Below are 14,883 nucleotides of genomic sequence, written 5' to 3' on the forward strand. Positions count from 1 at the left end.
TCTGGGCAGAGAGACCTTGATGTTAACCCAGGTCTGCTTAGACATTCCCAGCAGAGGAAAAGGCAGGAGGCGAATCCTCTTTCCATTCCCCTGCTAGCTGCTGAACCTGGGGGCGACTGTCCCGCTGCCTGCTGAGTGACCGGTTCCCACGGACCGACAAAAGGGGTGCCCACGATCCCACGAGGCTCTGAGCATGTTAAGAGTGGGAACTACAAGCCTGTAGCCCCAGACATAAGCAGAGAGGCTGCTGGGAGTCTGCAGAACGGCAATGCTGGCAACATCCCAGAGGATGGAATGGCCCGTGGGGAGATTTCCGAGGGGAAATAAAAGCACCTTTCCATTTATTCTAGAAAGCCATCTCCCCAGGCGGTCCAGATGGTGAGAAGGGGATCCAAGCAGGGGAGGGAGGGAGGGGGGAGGCCGCTGCTGCCTGCTCGGGTTCCGGAACCCCCTGATGTCACAGCGGAACCAGGGAAACCCCCAGCTATTTCCCTTCAAAACGGTGGTTGATGGAGGTACTTGGGGAGGCTGGGCTGGGCTGGGCTGGGGGCAGCGGGGATCGGGGCGGGGAGGCCTTGGCCCCGCTCCAGGGGGCAGGAGGGGGGTGCTGTCCCCACTGGAGCCCTTTCCGCAGGCCCCCCGGCCATCTGGGGAAGTGGGCTGTTAGCCTGGCCTGGGTTGCCATGGTGCCGGTCTCCAGGAAGTGGCTGGAGGACATTTTCCCACCTTTTCCGTGGTGGTGCTGGGGGGGGGGGAGTCCAGCGCGAGGCCAGGAAAGGCCCTCCGCCAGGCTCCCTTCTGCTTTCTGTGTAATCCTGGCAACCTTTGGGAGCCCCAGCCTGGCTGGGCTCTGACTCCGGGTGCCCATGCCGGAGGCCGCCAGCCCTGCCCGCCAGCCTGTCTCCGACCGGCCGATTCTGACCAGGCGGTTGTGCTGCAGGAGGCCTGCAGGGGCGGGGGGGGGCATGTCTCCTCTGCACATGCTCAGAGGGCCTCTTGTCTTCTTGCTCCCTGGCACGGAAGCCTGGTCCTGGGGCTCAGGCCCCCTGGCGCGGGAGTCCACGGGTGGGGAGGGGGGTGCCTTTCCCGGCTCCTCAAGGCCCGGCCCGGATTCCTCCTCAGACATGGAGTTCGTCACCGGCTACCGTGCGGAGATCCTGGACTTTGCCGAACTCCTCTTTGGCTGGTATCAGCGCTTCCTGCTGGACTCGGCCTGCCGGCCCGGCCACGAGCATCGCAAGCGGCAGGAGGGCTCGATCCGCCGCCTGCCTCCGGACCCGGCCCTCTGGGTCCTGCACGTGCTGCCCAACCGGGCCCTGGCCTTCACCATCACTGACCCCGGGCAGCAGGGGGCCAGCCGCTTCTACAGCGAGGAGGCCCTGGCGCTGCGGGACCTGGACCGCTTCATCACCTTCGTGGGCACTGGGGAGGGGGAGGGGGAGGAGGAGGAGGAGCGGCAGCAGCAGGAGGACCCCCCCGAGACAGGTGAGCCGCCCAGGGAGGGAGTTCAGCCGGGGGGGGGCTTGGTCTCCTGCTGCCGCAGGGCTTGGAGCTGCTCCTCTTCTCGAGGGCGGAGCGGAGAGACCTCAGCCGGGCCCCCTCGCGGCCCAGAGGGGCGGCTTCACTGAATGCTGCCATCAGGCAAGGTGCTGAGGACTAGCGGCTTGAGCCTGGCACGCCCCGTTGTCCCTGACGCAGGCCCGCCACACTCCTGTGCTTCCGCCTCTGCAGGGCAGCCGCTGTGGCGCGTGGACCACCTTCTGCTGGTGACAGACAAGCACGGCACCATCCTGGGCTTTGACTTCTTGCTGGGCGGGGCCTCGGGGCCCCCCGGGCAGGCGCCCCTGGAGCCCCGTGCCATCGCCCTCCTCTGCCACAGCATGCTCTGCCCTCTGGGGGCCGGGGAGCCCCGCAGGCCCAAGCTGCTCACGGTCGGAGACCCTGCCTTGCACAAGTGAGGGGCCGGGGGCTCGCGGGGGGAGGGGGACCCCACCCCATCCCCCCGCGGGCCCCCCCCTGACTCCCCTCCTCTGCCACACCTTCCCTTGCAGGTCCCTGGAGCCGCTGCTCTCGCGGCTGGGCGTGAAAATGAGCAGGGGCCCGATGCGGGGCTGGGGGCCGAAGCCGGCGTTCACCTTCCCGACCACGCGGGTGCGAGCCTGCCACGTGTGCAAGAGGCACAGCTTCGAGGGCCAAGTCACCGCCTGGTGAGCAGAGCCCCGCCCGGACCGCCCAGGCAAAGGGCCCTCCCCCTCCCCCCTCAGGGCTGGGCACAGCCCTGTGTCTGCACTGCCAGCCCACGAGGGTGAGGTCTGGAGGGAATCCCCAGATGTTGAGGACTGCAACGCCCAGAGTCCCCAGGCAGAAGCCATTATAGCGGAGGATTCTGGGAGTTGTAGTCCACAACATCTGGGGGTCCCCGTCAGAGCGGATGCTGGTCTGGAGGGTGTTGGGGATTTTCTCTGGTAGGAGAATCCCTTTTTCATTATAGCAGAGTGCACAGAGGGACAACACAGCGGACATTTAGTTAAGCATGCGTGTGTGCTGAGAGTAAAGTAACTTGGAGCCAGTTCATCGTTTCAGATCAATATAAATGGTATTTATTAGATAACTCCGTTCTAGATAGGAAAGTGAAGAGATGGGATCTCTAATCTATCTATCTAGCTGGATGCAGAAGGATTCTGCATCTCTGCACACATGGTGGAGGGGAGAGGAACTTGCATGTTGCAAGGTAGAAGGAACAGGAGGAGAAGGGAGAGAGGAAGGAAGTGTCCCTGAGAGTATCAATCTACATATCAAAGGGATAGTGTCAGAGCAGTAGAGAAGGGATGACCAGTGTCTTGACCCTCTGGCCCTCTGACTCACTAGTCTGTCCTCCACTGTCTTTGAGACAAGAGACAGCACAAAGCCCTTCACTTCCAACAGAGGGCTCCCTCTGGCACTGCTCCCCCCTGGCTGGAGAGAGGAGGAGCTCCAGAGGGGCGGTCCTTGAGAGCGCTCTTGGCCAGTCGTTCCCGGGCTCCCTCGAGGGCCCCGCCCACGGAGGCCCCCGGCCAGCTGTGCTTGCTATCTGGCTCTGGGCCTCTCCGAGCAGTGGGGCACCCCCCCAGGCTCCGCCATGCGCTCAGGAGGGAGGGGGCCGGGGGGGCCTGCATAGCTGGCTCTGGCAGCCTCTGCCCCCCTTGCCTTGGCAAGAAGGGGCCCCTCGGCCCATCCACCCACTGGCCCCTGTGACCGTGCTCTCTCTCTGCCCCCACAGCCAGCACTGCCGGGCGGTCCTCTATTGCTCCGAGCGCTGCCGCAAGCTGGACTGGGACCGCCGCCCCGAGGACATTGGGCACCAGTTCTGGTGCCAGCGCATGGCAGGCTACATGAGCCACACACGGGAGCTGGCCACCCTGCCCTTCACCTTTGCAGCAGGTGGGCACAGGCCGGGGGGGCAGGTGGGGGGGGGGCTGGGAAGCAGGGCATGCTGGGAGACTCGGGGCCTCTCTCTCCCACTCCCTTTGCAGAGGTGACCAGTGAGAACTTCAACAAAGAGGGCTTCCTCTCGGCCCGGGGCCTGACCCGCGGCTACTGGGCTGCCGAGAGCATGCTGGTGAGGGCACCCGGCTACGGCGTGGGGCTGCAGGGGACCTCCGAGAAGCCGCTGGCCTTCCTGCGGAGTGGTGAGCGAGGCTGGGGCGGGGGAGGCGGGCCGGCTGCTCTGTGGCCTGCCTTGTGCTGCGCCTCCATTCCTTCCCCCAGCGGGCAGGACCACCTCCCAAGTGTGCCGGTCCGGCAGGGAGAAACGGGGACCCGGCAGTGCCAGTCCCAAGGGGGAACCGAGGCAAGCCCCGCAGTCTGGCCTGCTCCAAGCACTCCCGGCTGCTTCTCCTCTCAGGACTCTCCCTTCAGCAACCGGCACAAGCACAGGGGTGTTGCTACAATGGAGCGCAAGGGGTTCAATGAACCCTCCAGGGCCCCCAGCTCCTGCGGGGCCCCCAGGGCCACCCCTCCCTATTCCCTCCATTATCTCCTTCACTCCGAGGGGCCGCTGGGCAGAGGGGCAAACACGGGCCCCCTCTTCCCTGCGACACTCCTGGCAGGCAGGGCAGAGCCCCAGGCCCCACTTCTCCCTGTCCACCCCCCATCCCACCTTCAGGGCCTCTGACTCTCCATCAGGCTGATGAGATGCCAAGAAGCAGGTGGAAAACATCAGCTCAGCGAGGGGGGTGCTCCTCCCCACCCCACAGAGCTCAGCACCGCATTTAGGAACAGAGGAAGCTGCCATATACTGAGTCAGACCCTTGGTCCGTCTCGCTCAGTATTGTCTGCACAGACTGGCAGCGGCTTCTCCCAGGTTGCAGGCAGGAGTCTCTCTCTCAGCCCTATCTTGGGAGATGCTGCTGCCAGGGAGGGGACTTGGAACCTTCTGCTCTTCCCAGAGCGGCTCCTTTATCCCCTGCTGAGGGGAATCTCTTCCAGTGCTGCTCACACTCCTAGTCTCCCATTCAAATGCAAACCAGGGCAGACCCTGCTTAGCCAAGGGGGCAATTCATGCTTGCTACCCCAAGACCGGCCCTCCTCCCATTTTCCCAGTGTGGGCAGCCAGCTGCCCCAATGGGGAGCTCGGAAGGGGGGCAGGAAGGCAGCCCCCCACCCCACCCCGCTCCGGCTCTGGCCCAGCTGTGACTGTCATGCCAATGGCCAAGAGCAGCGTGGCTGGCTCCCAGTCTGGTTGTCGGCTGGCCAAAGGCGACCCTGGTGGCCAGGAGAGGTGGGAGGAGATGCAGCCCTGAGAGGAAGGAGTGGGGGGGCACACCCAGGCAGGCTTCCCCCTGGCAGAGCCAGCACTTTGGCCTCCTCTCTCTCCCTTGTGGGGAGCAGAATGAGACTGACCTCCTGCTGCTGCCCTCCCTGCGCCAGCCAGAGGGAGGAGGGGGCAACACTCACCCCCCGCCCCTTCGCCACATCAGCCGGCCTCACTGGACAGGCCTCCGCCATGCCCGCCCCCACCTGCTTGCTAAACGGAGAAGCCCGCCTGCCTGCCTGCCTCGGTGGCTTGTCCTTCTTGGGAGGGGGCTGCAGGCCCCGATCCTCCTGGCTGCCTCTTTAGACCCTTCCCGGGCAGGTGCCTTGGAAAGGGGGGGGGAGTATCTATGCAGACAGCAGCTCCAGCAGATTGAGTGGCGCTCTCTCTGCCCCCAGTTTCCTCCCCCTCCCCACTTTTATAATCTATCCCCGGCCTCCCACTTTGCAGTTTCAAGGCAGCATACGAAGCTCTCCGTCTCTGGGTCATTGCTGGGGAGACCTGCCTGGATAGTTACAAGGAGGGGCAGGTGACCGGCGGGGGGGGCAGTGAAGCACTCCACTCCTGGCCATGACGCCCCCCCCCACTCCCCTTTGTATCCTCTTGCAGGTAACCCCTTTGAGGCGCTGCGGCCAGAAGGAGGGACGGCTCTCCCCCCGGCCCCCCCCAAGCCCCCCGCCCCCCGGACGTTCTTTGGTGAGAGCCAGGCTTGTGGGCGACTGGAGACCGCGGGAGATCCTGGGAAGGGGGGGCACCTCTGACCCCTGCTGAGCTTCTCTTCCCCCTGTAGGCTCCTGGAAAGAATACTACCAGTGGCGGGGGCTGCCCCTCGGAGCCCCCCTGGCTGTCATCCTGAGCTACCCCCTCACGGCCTACTACATCATCACCCAGCTGGCCCCTCAGCACTGTGAGTATGAGCCACCCCCCACCCCCGGCTGGCGGTCTGCAGATGCCACTTGGGGGTCGGGAATCAGGGTTGCTTCTGCCCCGTCTGACCCATGCAAAAGCAGCAACCCCGTTCCCCCCCCCCTTTGCTGAGGCCCAGGAGACATGGAGGCAGCCTCTGGTGTGCGAGGGCCCCCCTGCTGCCATCTCCTGCTCTGTGGGGAGGAGCCAGCCAGGTGCTGGAAGGGGCAGACCCACCAGCCTTGGCTCTCCGGATGCCCCTTGTTGGCGCTTCCCCGGCAGGCACAGCCCTGGTTGGATGCTGCGGCCCCGCCCCGCCCCCCTGCTCGCAGCATTGGAGGCGTTGTGAGTGGCAGGGGGGACCCTGGGCAGGTGTGGGGCAACCAGTGGGGGCGCTGGGGTGCCCTTCTCCAAGGCAACGCGGGGGGGGTGGAGGGCCGTGGGCCCCTTGGAGAGACCACCAGACACCATATTATGAATACATTTATGAAAACCAGCATTTAAAAAAAGACAGAAAAGAAAGAAGAGGCCCAAGCCTAGGACCACAAAACATTAGACACAGAACGCTCTGCAGCATCACTCTTGGCCATTCTCGGAGAAATACATCTTAACGAATACATTGGGTTGTCCCCTCCGCACCATAATTTGTATAGTTCAGAAATAATAATAATAGATCCTGCCAAATCATAATCAAAGATTGGGATGGAATCACACCTTTTCAAAACTTTCCAGAATAAGTCAGGTTTTTAGCTGTAGCAATAGAGTTTGCTATACAAATCCTCAAGGGATCCAATACTGGGGCATGATCAGGGAGGCCTAGAGCTCCTTCCTTTAGGAAGCAAGGCTACAACCCCTGGGGCTCTTTGGTTTAGAAAAAAGACGGCTGTGGGGAGACATGATCGAGGTCTATAAAACCAGGCATGGGGTGGAGAAAGTGGAGAGAGAGAGATTCTTCTCCCTCTCCCATCACACTAGAACCAGGGGCCATCCCATGAAACTGAAGTCCAGGATATTTAGGATTGACAAAAGGAAGTACTTTTTCACACAACACATTATCAACTTCATTCATTCATTCAATTTTGATTTCATTCATTCAATTTCTATACCGCCCTTCCAAAAATGGCTCAGGGCGGTTTATACAGAGAAATAATAAATAAATAAGAGGGCTCCCTGTCCCCAAAGGGCTCACAATCTAAAAAGAAACATAAGACAGTCACCAGCAACAGTCACTGGAGGTACTGTGCTGGGGGTGGACAGGGCCAGTTGCTCTCCCTCTGCTCAATAAAGAGAATCACCACCTTAAAAGGTGCCTCTTTGCCAAGTTATGGAATTCTCTGCCACAAGATGTGGTGACAGCCAACCACCAGGATGGCTTGAAGAAAGGTTTGGATCACTTCATGGAGGAGAGAGAGGTCTATCCACGGCTACTAGTCGGAGGGCTACAGGCCACCTCCAGCCTCCAAGGCAGGATGCCTCTGAGTCCCCGTTGCAGGGGAGTCCCAGCAGCAGAAGGGAGGGCCTGCCCCTTCCAGCTCCTGCCTGTGGCTCCCAGAGGTGGCATCTGGTGGGCCCCTGTGTGTGAAACAGGAGGCTGGACGAGATGGGCCTCTTTGGCGGGGCCTGATCCAGCAGGGCTGTGCTGCTGTCCTCCTGATTCTCTGCCACGGGATGTGGGGGTGGCTGCCAGCTTGGGGAGCTTCCAAAGGGCCTTGGGCACACTGGTGGAGGGCAGGGCTACCCGCGGCGACTCCTCTGGAGGGCTCTAGGCTGCTTCCAGGCTCAGAGGCAGGGGAGCAGCCGCCGCCGCCCCAGGAGAGGGGGTGCATGCCTTCGTCCGGCTCCGCAGGGGCGGCCTCTGGTGGGCCACTGTGGGCAACAGGGTGGCTACTGTCAGTGCTGCTGCCTCAGCCTACAAGCTGGCCGTTTCCCGTGCCTCCCACGCCGCACACATCCAGGCTGCCTCTCTCCCTTTCCAGTTCCGGAGCTGAACATCCTGAACAAGCAGTCCCTCAAGATCCACGTGGTGGAGGCTGGCAAAGAATTTGGAGTCCTGATGGTCTTCTGGGTAGGTGGAGGAGGGGCTGGGAGAGAGCTGGGCAAGGGCCCCCCTCTGGGCTCCAGTCACCGCAGGCCCCTTCTCCGGGGGGGGACACGGGGGTGTCTGGCCCTCCCCACCCCCAGCACAGCTTCCCTCCAGTGGCTCTTGCTGGGGTCTCCTTTTCCTTTTTCGACGGTGAGCCCTTTGGAGACAGGGAGCCTTACTGAGTGTGAGCATGTGTTGGTGCCAACCCCTTTGGGAACTTTTGTTGAGAAGTGATGTATAAATATCCATCATATTTGTACTCGTCTGCATCGGTCACTGGGCCCAGCTTCAAACCTGCTTGAACTTTTCTAACCCCCCAAATGGGGAAGTGTGAAAGGACCTCCCAACGGGCACCTGCCCTTTCTCAGATGATTATTAGGGTGCCCCCCCGGGTGTGGGAGGCAGCCGCCTCACCCCCACCGCCGGGGTCCCAGGCCTGGGTCTTTCCACTCCTCTTCCTGACCAGCTCCTGAAGGAGGAGGCGGCTGACCCAGCTGGGCTTGTGTGACTGTGTGGACACACCAGGATCAGGGCTCTGAAGGGTGTGTGGAAGGCAGAGGGGCCCCCCTCGGAAGGGAAGCGGGGGGGGGACAGGACACAGGTCATGGTCCTGTCTGAACTGGGAGGGGAGAGGCGGCATCCTGACAGGCTGTTGACAGGGAGGGCTGCGGGCAGGATTCGGACCTTGCTCTGCTGGGAGGCGACCTGGAAGGAGCTCCTCTGAGGGGATCCAATGATGCCCTCGTTGTGGGGCTGCAGAGCAGGGGGTGACATGTGGACAGAAGGAGGTCTAGGGCTGAGCATTTCCAGATGCATTCTCCTCCCTCCCTCCAGGAGCTCTCGGTGCTGCTCCCCCACGTCTCCCTGGAGCTGCTCTTTGTGGGGGACACGCTGCCCCCTGAACTGGACGGCCAGCAGTTTCTCTTGCAGAGAGATGTGAGTCCTGCCTGCTTGGGGAGGGGTGTGTCCCACCCCATTTCTCCTGGAAGCGGAAGGCTGGCCCCTTGTCTGCAGCCAGGGACCTGCTCTCTCTCCTGACCCTGATCCCAGGCTCTCGATTGGCTGAAGAGCTGCACTTGACCTCTTGGCCCCCACCCTCCACACCGGGGATGCAGCCCCCCCGCCCCAGCTCCCCTTTCCCCCTTGAGCTTTTCTCCCCAGGCCTTGGGGAGGGGGGGGCTGGATTCCCACCCCACTGCTGCATTGGGGCTCCTTGGTGTAGGTGGGTAGCTCCCCCCAGCTCCTCTTTTACTTCCCTCCCCCCAACACCCAACAGGAGGAGCAAGGCGTTTCCGTCCGGCCTGGATTAGCCCCCCGCTCCAAAGGGGGCCGCCGTGAGCTGCAGCTGGGGTTCAGTGCCCGGCCCTACCACCTGCTGCAAGCACCCAAGCCAGACCTGGTCATTGGTGAGAGGGGAGGAAAGCGGGGAGTGAGGTGGGGGGGGCCTGGTGAGGCTGGGGCAAGCGACGGGGGTGGGGTCTGAATCCGTTGCACCCACCCACTCACCCGCTCGCTGCCTCTCCTCCCTTCCAGGGTTCAACTCTGGCTTTGCCCTCAAGGAAACCTGGCTGAGTTCCCTGCCGCGTCTCCAGGTGGGTGTCCCCCCCACTGACACACCCATTCCTTCCCAAGAAGCCCCCCCCCCCCGGAACCTTGGGAGGAGGCAGGCGGCCACAGGCTCAAAGCAGTGACATCGCGGTGAGGTCATCTCACACAGCGCCGGCTTCCCCCAGGGGGTGATGTGATGATGCCCCCAGTGGCCCTCGCTCCAGCCCCAGAGCCAGGACATCCCCTTAGCCCACCCCAGCCTGAATGCCTGGGTTGTGATGTCCGGAAACTTTTGCTGGTGCTGACAGTGTGATGTCGCAGCTGCTCAGTCGCAGGCCAGCCTGGACTCCACCGGGGACCGTTGCAGCAAAGCTTGCCCAGTTCAACCCCTTATATAGACTCTTCCAGATCAACATTTCTAGAACTGTCTCAGTGATGAAAGTTTTTGAATCCGATTTAGAAAAGAGTGTAATACATTTGGTTGGGGCCCCTCGGGTTCCGGCAACATCAGCCGGAGATATTTCTGTCAGCGAGGCCGAGGCAGGCCAAGATGTCAAAGACGCCTCTGTCATAGGAACAGAGGAAACTGCCCTATACCAAGTCAGACCCTTGCTCCATCGAGCTCAGTGTCGTCTACACAGACTGGCAGTGGCTTCTCCAAGGTTGCAAGCAGGAGTCTCTCTCCCAGACCCATCTCGTTGGAGATGCCGCCAGGGAGGGAACTGGGACCCTCCTGCTCTTCCCAGAGCGGCCCCATCATCCCCTGAGGGGGGGAATCTCTTCCAGTGCTGACACATCAAGTCTCCCATCCAGAGGCAACCGGGGCGGACCCCGCTTAGCTAGGGGGACCAGTCACGCTTGACCAGCTCTCCTCGCTCCAAACAGAATCGCGCAGGAGGAGGCCATTCCCTGGGGGGTTGGGCGTGGGTGGCATTTTGGTGCTGAGCCTAACTGTGATGAGAGGCCTGCCCCCAGTACTGCCTGGGGCTGGCATTGGGGGGTGGGGGTGGTGGGAGACGCATTCGGCCAGTGACCTTTCTCTGCCTGCTCTCCTCTCGGCCTCCGGGGGCCCTCCTCGCAGTCCCTCCGGGTCCCGGCCTACTTCACCGAATGCAGCGAGTACAGCTGTGCCGTGGACGAGGCGGCCGTCTCCATGGCGACAGGGGGCAGCACCAGCCCGGCCCAGATCAACCCCTTCCGCTCGCCTTTCCGGCAAGCGGGCATCGACAACGCCATGCCTTGGTGGGTACTGCCGCCAGGGCTGACCTGGTGACCGCTGACCCTTCCCCTGCCTCAGGCAGGTACTCCTGAACCCCACCCCCTGCCAGCCCCACATGCACACCTCCCACCTGGGGGGGCGGGGGCGGCATGGTTGACCCCCCCCCTCCCCCAGTTCAGTGTCCCCATCAAGGACCCTGGTTTCTTGGCCTGTGTGCACAGGGCATTCGGGACGGGTACATCACTGTTTGCAAAGAACGTAAGGCCAGGTCCCTGCCCCAAGGAGCCCACAGTCTAAGATGGGCCCCCTGAGGTGCAACTGCGGGAGGTAACGGAGGAAGGGGAGGGAGACGGAGACCAGGGGAGATGGGCCGGCCTGGGCTGCGGGGGGCGGGGGGGTGTCCTGCCGTGCAGGAGGGCTGGGTCATGCGGGTCCCTCCGGCCTCTCCCCCCCCCCAGGTATTCCAACGCATTCATCTTCCATCTGATCTACAAGGCGTCAGCCAACAGCCACCGGCAGACCCCCGCCCCTCCCCTGCAGCACCTCCCGGCCAACAGGACCGCCCTGGATTCGGCCGAGTCAGGGCACAGCCGGCGCAGGGAGAAGAGGCAGGCCCGTGGCGGAGGACGTCGGCGCAAGTGATGGAGCCGGGGGGGGGGGCGGGCAGGGAGAGGGGCAGAGCAAATAAAAGGTCATCTTGGAGCCGGGTCTCTCTCAGCGCTCTTTTACACCGGGCGGGGGGGGCGCTGAGAGTCCCCCATAGGTTGGGGCCTTTTGCCCCAGAGAAGCTGAGACACCCGCCCAGCAACCACCCACAGTGGGCAGGGTGGGAACCTGCTTTGGCGTGTAAATGCAGCCATTGATTGGGGGAGGGGGAGGGGTCCGATGCCCAGCCATTTGCAGCTTCTGCCTTTCATGCTGGGCTTCAGTCAGGCAGAGTCCACAAGCTGATTTTGATGCAGGAATGTGAAGTTGTAAAGAAACAAAGAACCCCTCTGAACATGTGCAGAGGGCCCCCTTTCCCCTGATCAACGGTAGCCATAGCTAGCCCCTGCACATCTGAGTGCTTCCAAGTCAGAGGGGCAGGCTGCAGCCGCCATACCTTTCACTTTGGATAAAAGGAATTCTGCACATGCTCAGAGTGTCAGAGGCACACAACCTGGACAGAGTCCTGCTTAGGCAGTAGTGAAGTGTACTGCTTCACAAGGGACTCTGTCCCCAGGCATGTGAACGTGTGGCAAGTACCTTTCTGTTGCCACTGCGACCACAGAAATCCAGATCCAAATGCCCGAGCTCCCAAGTCCCCTCGACTGCCTTGGCTAACAGGCGCTCTGCAAAACACTCCCACTTTCTACTACTACTACTACTACTACTACAAGTATCTATATACCACTCCTCAACCAAAGTTCACAAAGCGGTTTACATAGAAAAATACATAAATAAGAGGGTCACATAATAAGTAACACTTTCTGGCTACATCAGCATCGTCAAGTGTCTCTGTGCACATTCCCCACCAATGCTAAAACGCCACGGGCAAGAACGGGGGAGGAAATGCCTCAGGAGGAGGAGGATGGGGCGTATCTGAGGAGTCCTCAGCTTGGTGGCAGCGGGGTGGACGAGGGGCCGGCTGCTTAATCAGATTACATTTCAGCAGGGCGCTTGCCAGACTAAACCCTGCAATGGGGTCAGGACGTATCTCGGAAGTGTCCTTCCACACTTCCTGCATCGTGACACTGTGCTCCCTATGGGGACAGCAGGGTGCCCTTCACATTTCCAATGCCTTGTTGCAAATTTAATCGCTGTGAGGACGTCGTACATCCGGCGTGAAAAAGTGGCTGTTTTTCCGGGTTGTTAGTTGCTGCGGGACTGCTGCCCCAGCTGTTTACGTCCCGAATGGGACTTGCCTGAATGGAGGCATTTTGCTGCTGTTCCAGCAGTTAGTCTGGAAAGTGCCCAGGTTTGTCTGCAAACAAGCACAGTCGTCCTTTTGTGAGGAACCAATCAGTATCTATCTATCTATCTATTTATCTTAAGGGTACCTGTCGCTAATCCCATGTGTGGCAGCTCTCGTGAGAGTTTGCAAACAAGCTGCCAGCAGGGGGAGGGGAAAACAGCAGCGCTGGACAGGCTTGTGGGTGGGCAGGCAGGGAAGGGAGAAAACAGTGGCAGGCAGGCAAAGAAAGTGACGGCCGCAGTGGCAGGCGGAGGAGAAAACAGCGGCGGCGGCGGCGGGAGGAGAACTAGAGGCACAGATGCTCTGAGCCCGGCCCAGCTAGTCAAGACTAAAGCAGGGAGCTGAATAAGTGCTTTGCATCGGTCTTCGGAGAATTCTGACCACACACTCTCTCCGGAATTGAGCTTCCCAGGTTGAGAGGCTGAAGAAGTGGACCCATTTGAGGTGAGAGAGGATGTTCTAAACTGTCTTGGAAAATGCACAAATCGCCAAGGCCAAATGGCATCCACCCAAGAGTTCTGAAGGAACTCAAAGGTGAAATTGCTGATCTCCTAGCAAAAATATGTAACTTGTCCCTACAATCAGGCTCCGTACCGGAGGACTGGAAAGCAGCTAACGTAACCCCAATTTTCAGAAAGGGATTCCGGGAGGTCCAGGAAAGTATAAGCTGGTTAGCTTAACTTCTGTGCCAGGGAAATTGATGGAAAGCATACTTAAGGACAAAATGGTTGAAACATATAGAAGAACTGTTGGTGGGTGAGGGTTGTACTTTTATTCCCCGGTTAATTAGCAGAGCACTCAAGAAGCTGCCCACTCCAGTTACAGAGTAGTAGCAGAGTTTAGTTGTTGCAGCTATTTAGAGAAGACACATGGAGATTCTTGTAGAATAAAATGCTGCATAGATTTATTGGTGAAGTACACTCTGGATAGGAAAGACTTGATCCTGATCTATAGAACTACATAATGAATAGGCAGGGAGAGAGAGATGTTTCCTAAGAGGAAAAGGAAGGGATTCAGCACAAGGAAATACCTGGAGGATAAGGTCAGGGGTCATAGAGTAGAGACAGGTAGAACAGTTAGGGAGACCCTTGCTCACTATCTCTACTCCCAGTGCCTCTAGTGGTCATTAGGATAGTTGGTACAAAAGGTCGATGCACTGGAAGTCCACCTCCAACAAGAACAGGCCCTGCAGAAGGAGAACCAGCCTGGCTCCTGCAAGGGCCAGTCTTGCCTCACTAACCTTGTGGAGTTCTCTGAGAGTGTCAACAGGCATGTGGATAAAGGTGATCTGGTTGACATAGTATACTTGGGCTTCCAAAAAGCTTTTGACCAAGTTCCCCACCAAAGGCTCTTGAGTAAACTTAGCAGTCATGGGATAAGTGGACAGGTTCATGTGTGGATTGGCAACTGGTTGAAGGACAGGAAACAAGAGGGTGGGAATAAATGGACAGTTTTCCCAATGGAGGGAAGAAGTGAGGTCCCCCAGGGATCGGTACTGGGACCAGTGCTCTTTAGCTTGTTCATAAATGATCTAGAAGTTGAGGTGAGCAGCGAAGTGGTCAAATTTGCAGATGACACCAAACTCTTTCGGGTAGTGAAATGCACAACAGATTGTGAGGAGCTCCAAAAGGATCTCTCCAAACTGGGTGAGTGGGCAACAAAATGGCAAATGTAGTTCAATGCAAGCAAGTGTAAAGCAATGCATATCGGGGCAAAAAAGCCCAACTTAACATAGACACTGATGGGATCCGAGCTGCCAGTGACTGACCAGGAGAGGGATCTTGGGGTCGTGGTGGACTGGACAGTTTGTTGAAAGTGTTGACTCAATGTGCAGCACCTGTGGAAAAGGCAAATTCAATGCTAGGGATCATTAGAAAGGGGACTGAAAATAAAGCGGCTCATATTATAATGCCCTTATACAAAACTATGGTGCGACCACACTTGGAGTACTGCATACAATTCTGGTCACCACATCTAAAAAAGGACATTGTAGAACTGGAAAAGGCGCAGAAGAGGGCAACCAAGATGATCAGGGCCCCGCCTGGAGCACCTTCCTTACGAGGCAAGGCTACAGCATCTGGGGCTTTTTAGTTTGAAAAGAGGTGACTACTGGGGGACATGATAGAGTTGCATAAAATTATGCATGGAGTAGAATGGACGGAGAAATGTTTCTCCCTCTCTCACAACACTAGGCCAATTAATGTAGTAGCAAATGTAGCATTTGCTACGGGCCCCTCATTTTTGAGGGCCTCAGGGCTGATACAACGTGGTTTTGTTTGTTTTGTTTGCTTGCAATGTCAAGGCATAAATAATGCTAACAATTGTATTCAATGGTGGGGAAGTGTCTAAAAATGATATACTTTCAACCATACACCATACAA

At 59.4% G+C, this 14,883-nt stretch overlaps 1 protein-coding gene across 1 annotated transcript; it reads left to right on the forward strand.

Moving 5' to 3' along the window:
* The first annotated feature begins 468 nt into the window (after positions 1-468).
* ZMYND15 (zinc finger MYND-type containing 15) lies at positions 469-11,233 on the forward strand. The gene is made up of 14 exons (XM_053259485.1): positions 469-515; positions 1,123-1,485; positions 1,732-1,954; positions 2,052-2,207; positions 3,260-3,420; positions 3,513-3,668; positions 5,402-5,488; positions 5,583-5,699; positions 7,675-7,763; positions 8,616-8,717; positions 9,058-9,187; positions 9,315-9,373; positions 10,411-10,571; positions 11,007-11,233. Exons 2-14 carry the CDS (start codon positions 1,125-1,127, stop codon positions 11,188-11,190), a joined length of 1,986 nt encoding a protein of 661 aa, XP_053115460.1. The 5' UTR covers positions 469-515; positions 1,123-1,124; the 3' UTR covers positions 11,191-11,233.
* The last annotated feature ends 3,650 nt before the right edge of the window (positions 11,234-14,883 follow it).

The sequence above is a fragment of the Hemicordylus capensis genome, chromosome 6, assembly GCF_027244095.1.
Source record: "Hemicordylus capensis ecotype Gifberg chromosome 6, rHemCap1.1.pri, whole genome shotgun sequence".
NCBI classification, from domain to species: domain Eukaryota; kingdom Metazoa; phylum Chordata; class Lepidosauria; order Squamata; family Cordylidae; genus Hemicordylus; species Hemicordylus capensis.

Bases quoted from the DNA above. Each gene is read 5' to 3' on its own strand.
- ZMYND15 (XM_053259485.1), top strand. From the start codon at position 1,125: ATGGAGTTCGTCACCGGCTACCGTGCGGAGATCCTGGACTTTGCCGAA. The intron at 5,489-5,582 runs GTGAGAGCCAGG...TTCCCCCTGTAG, and splicing joins CGCCCCCCGGACGTTCTTTG to GCTCCTGGAAAGAATACTAC. The intron at 5,700-7,674 runs GTGAGTATGAGC...CTCCCTTTCCAG, and splicing joins CCAGCTGGCCCCTCAGCACT to TTCCGGAGCTGAACATCCTG.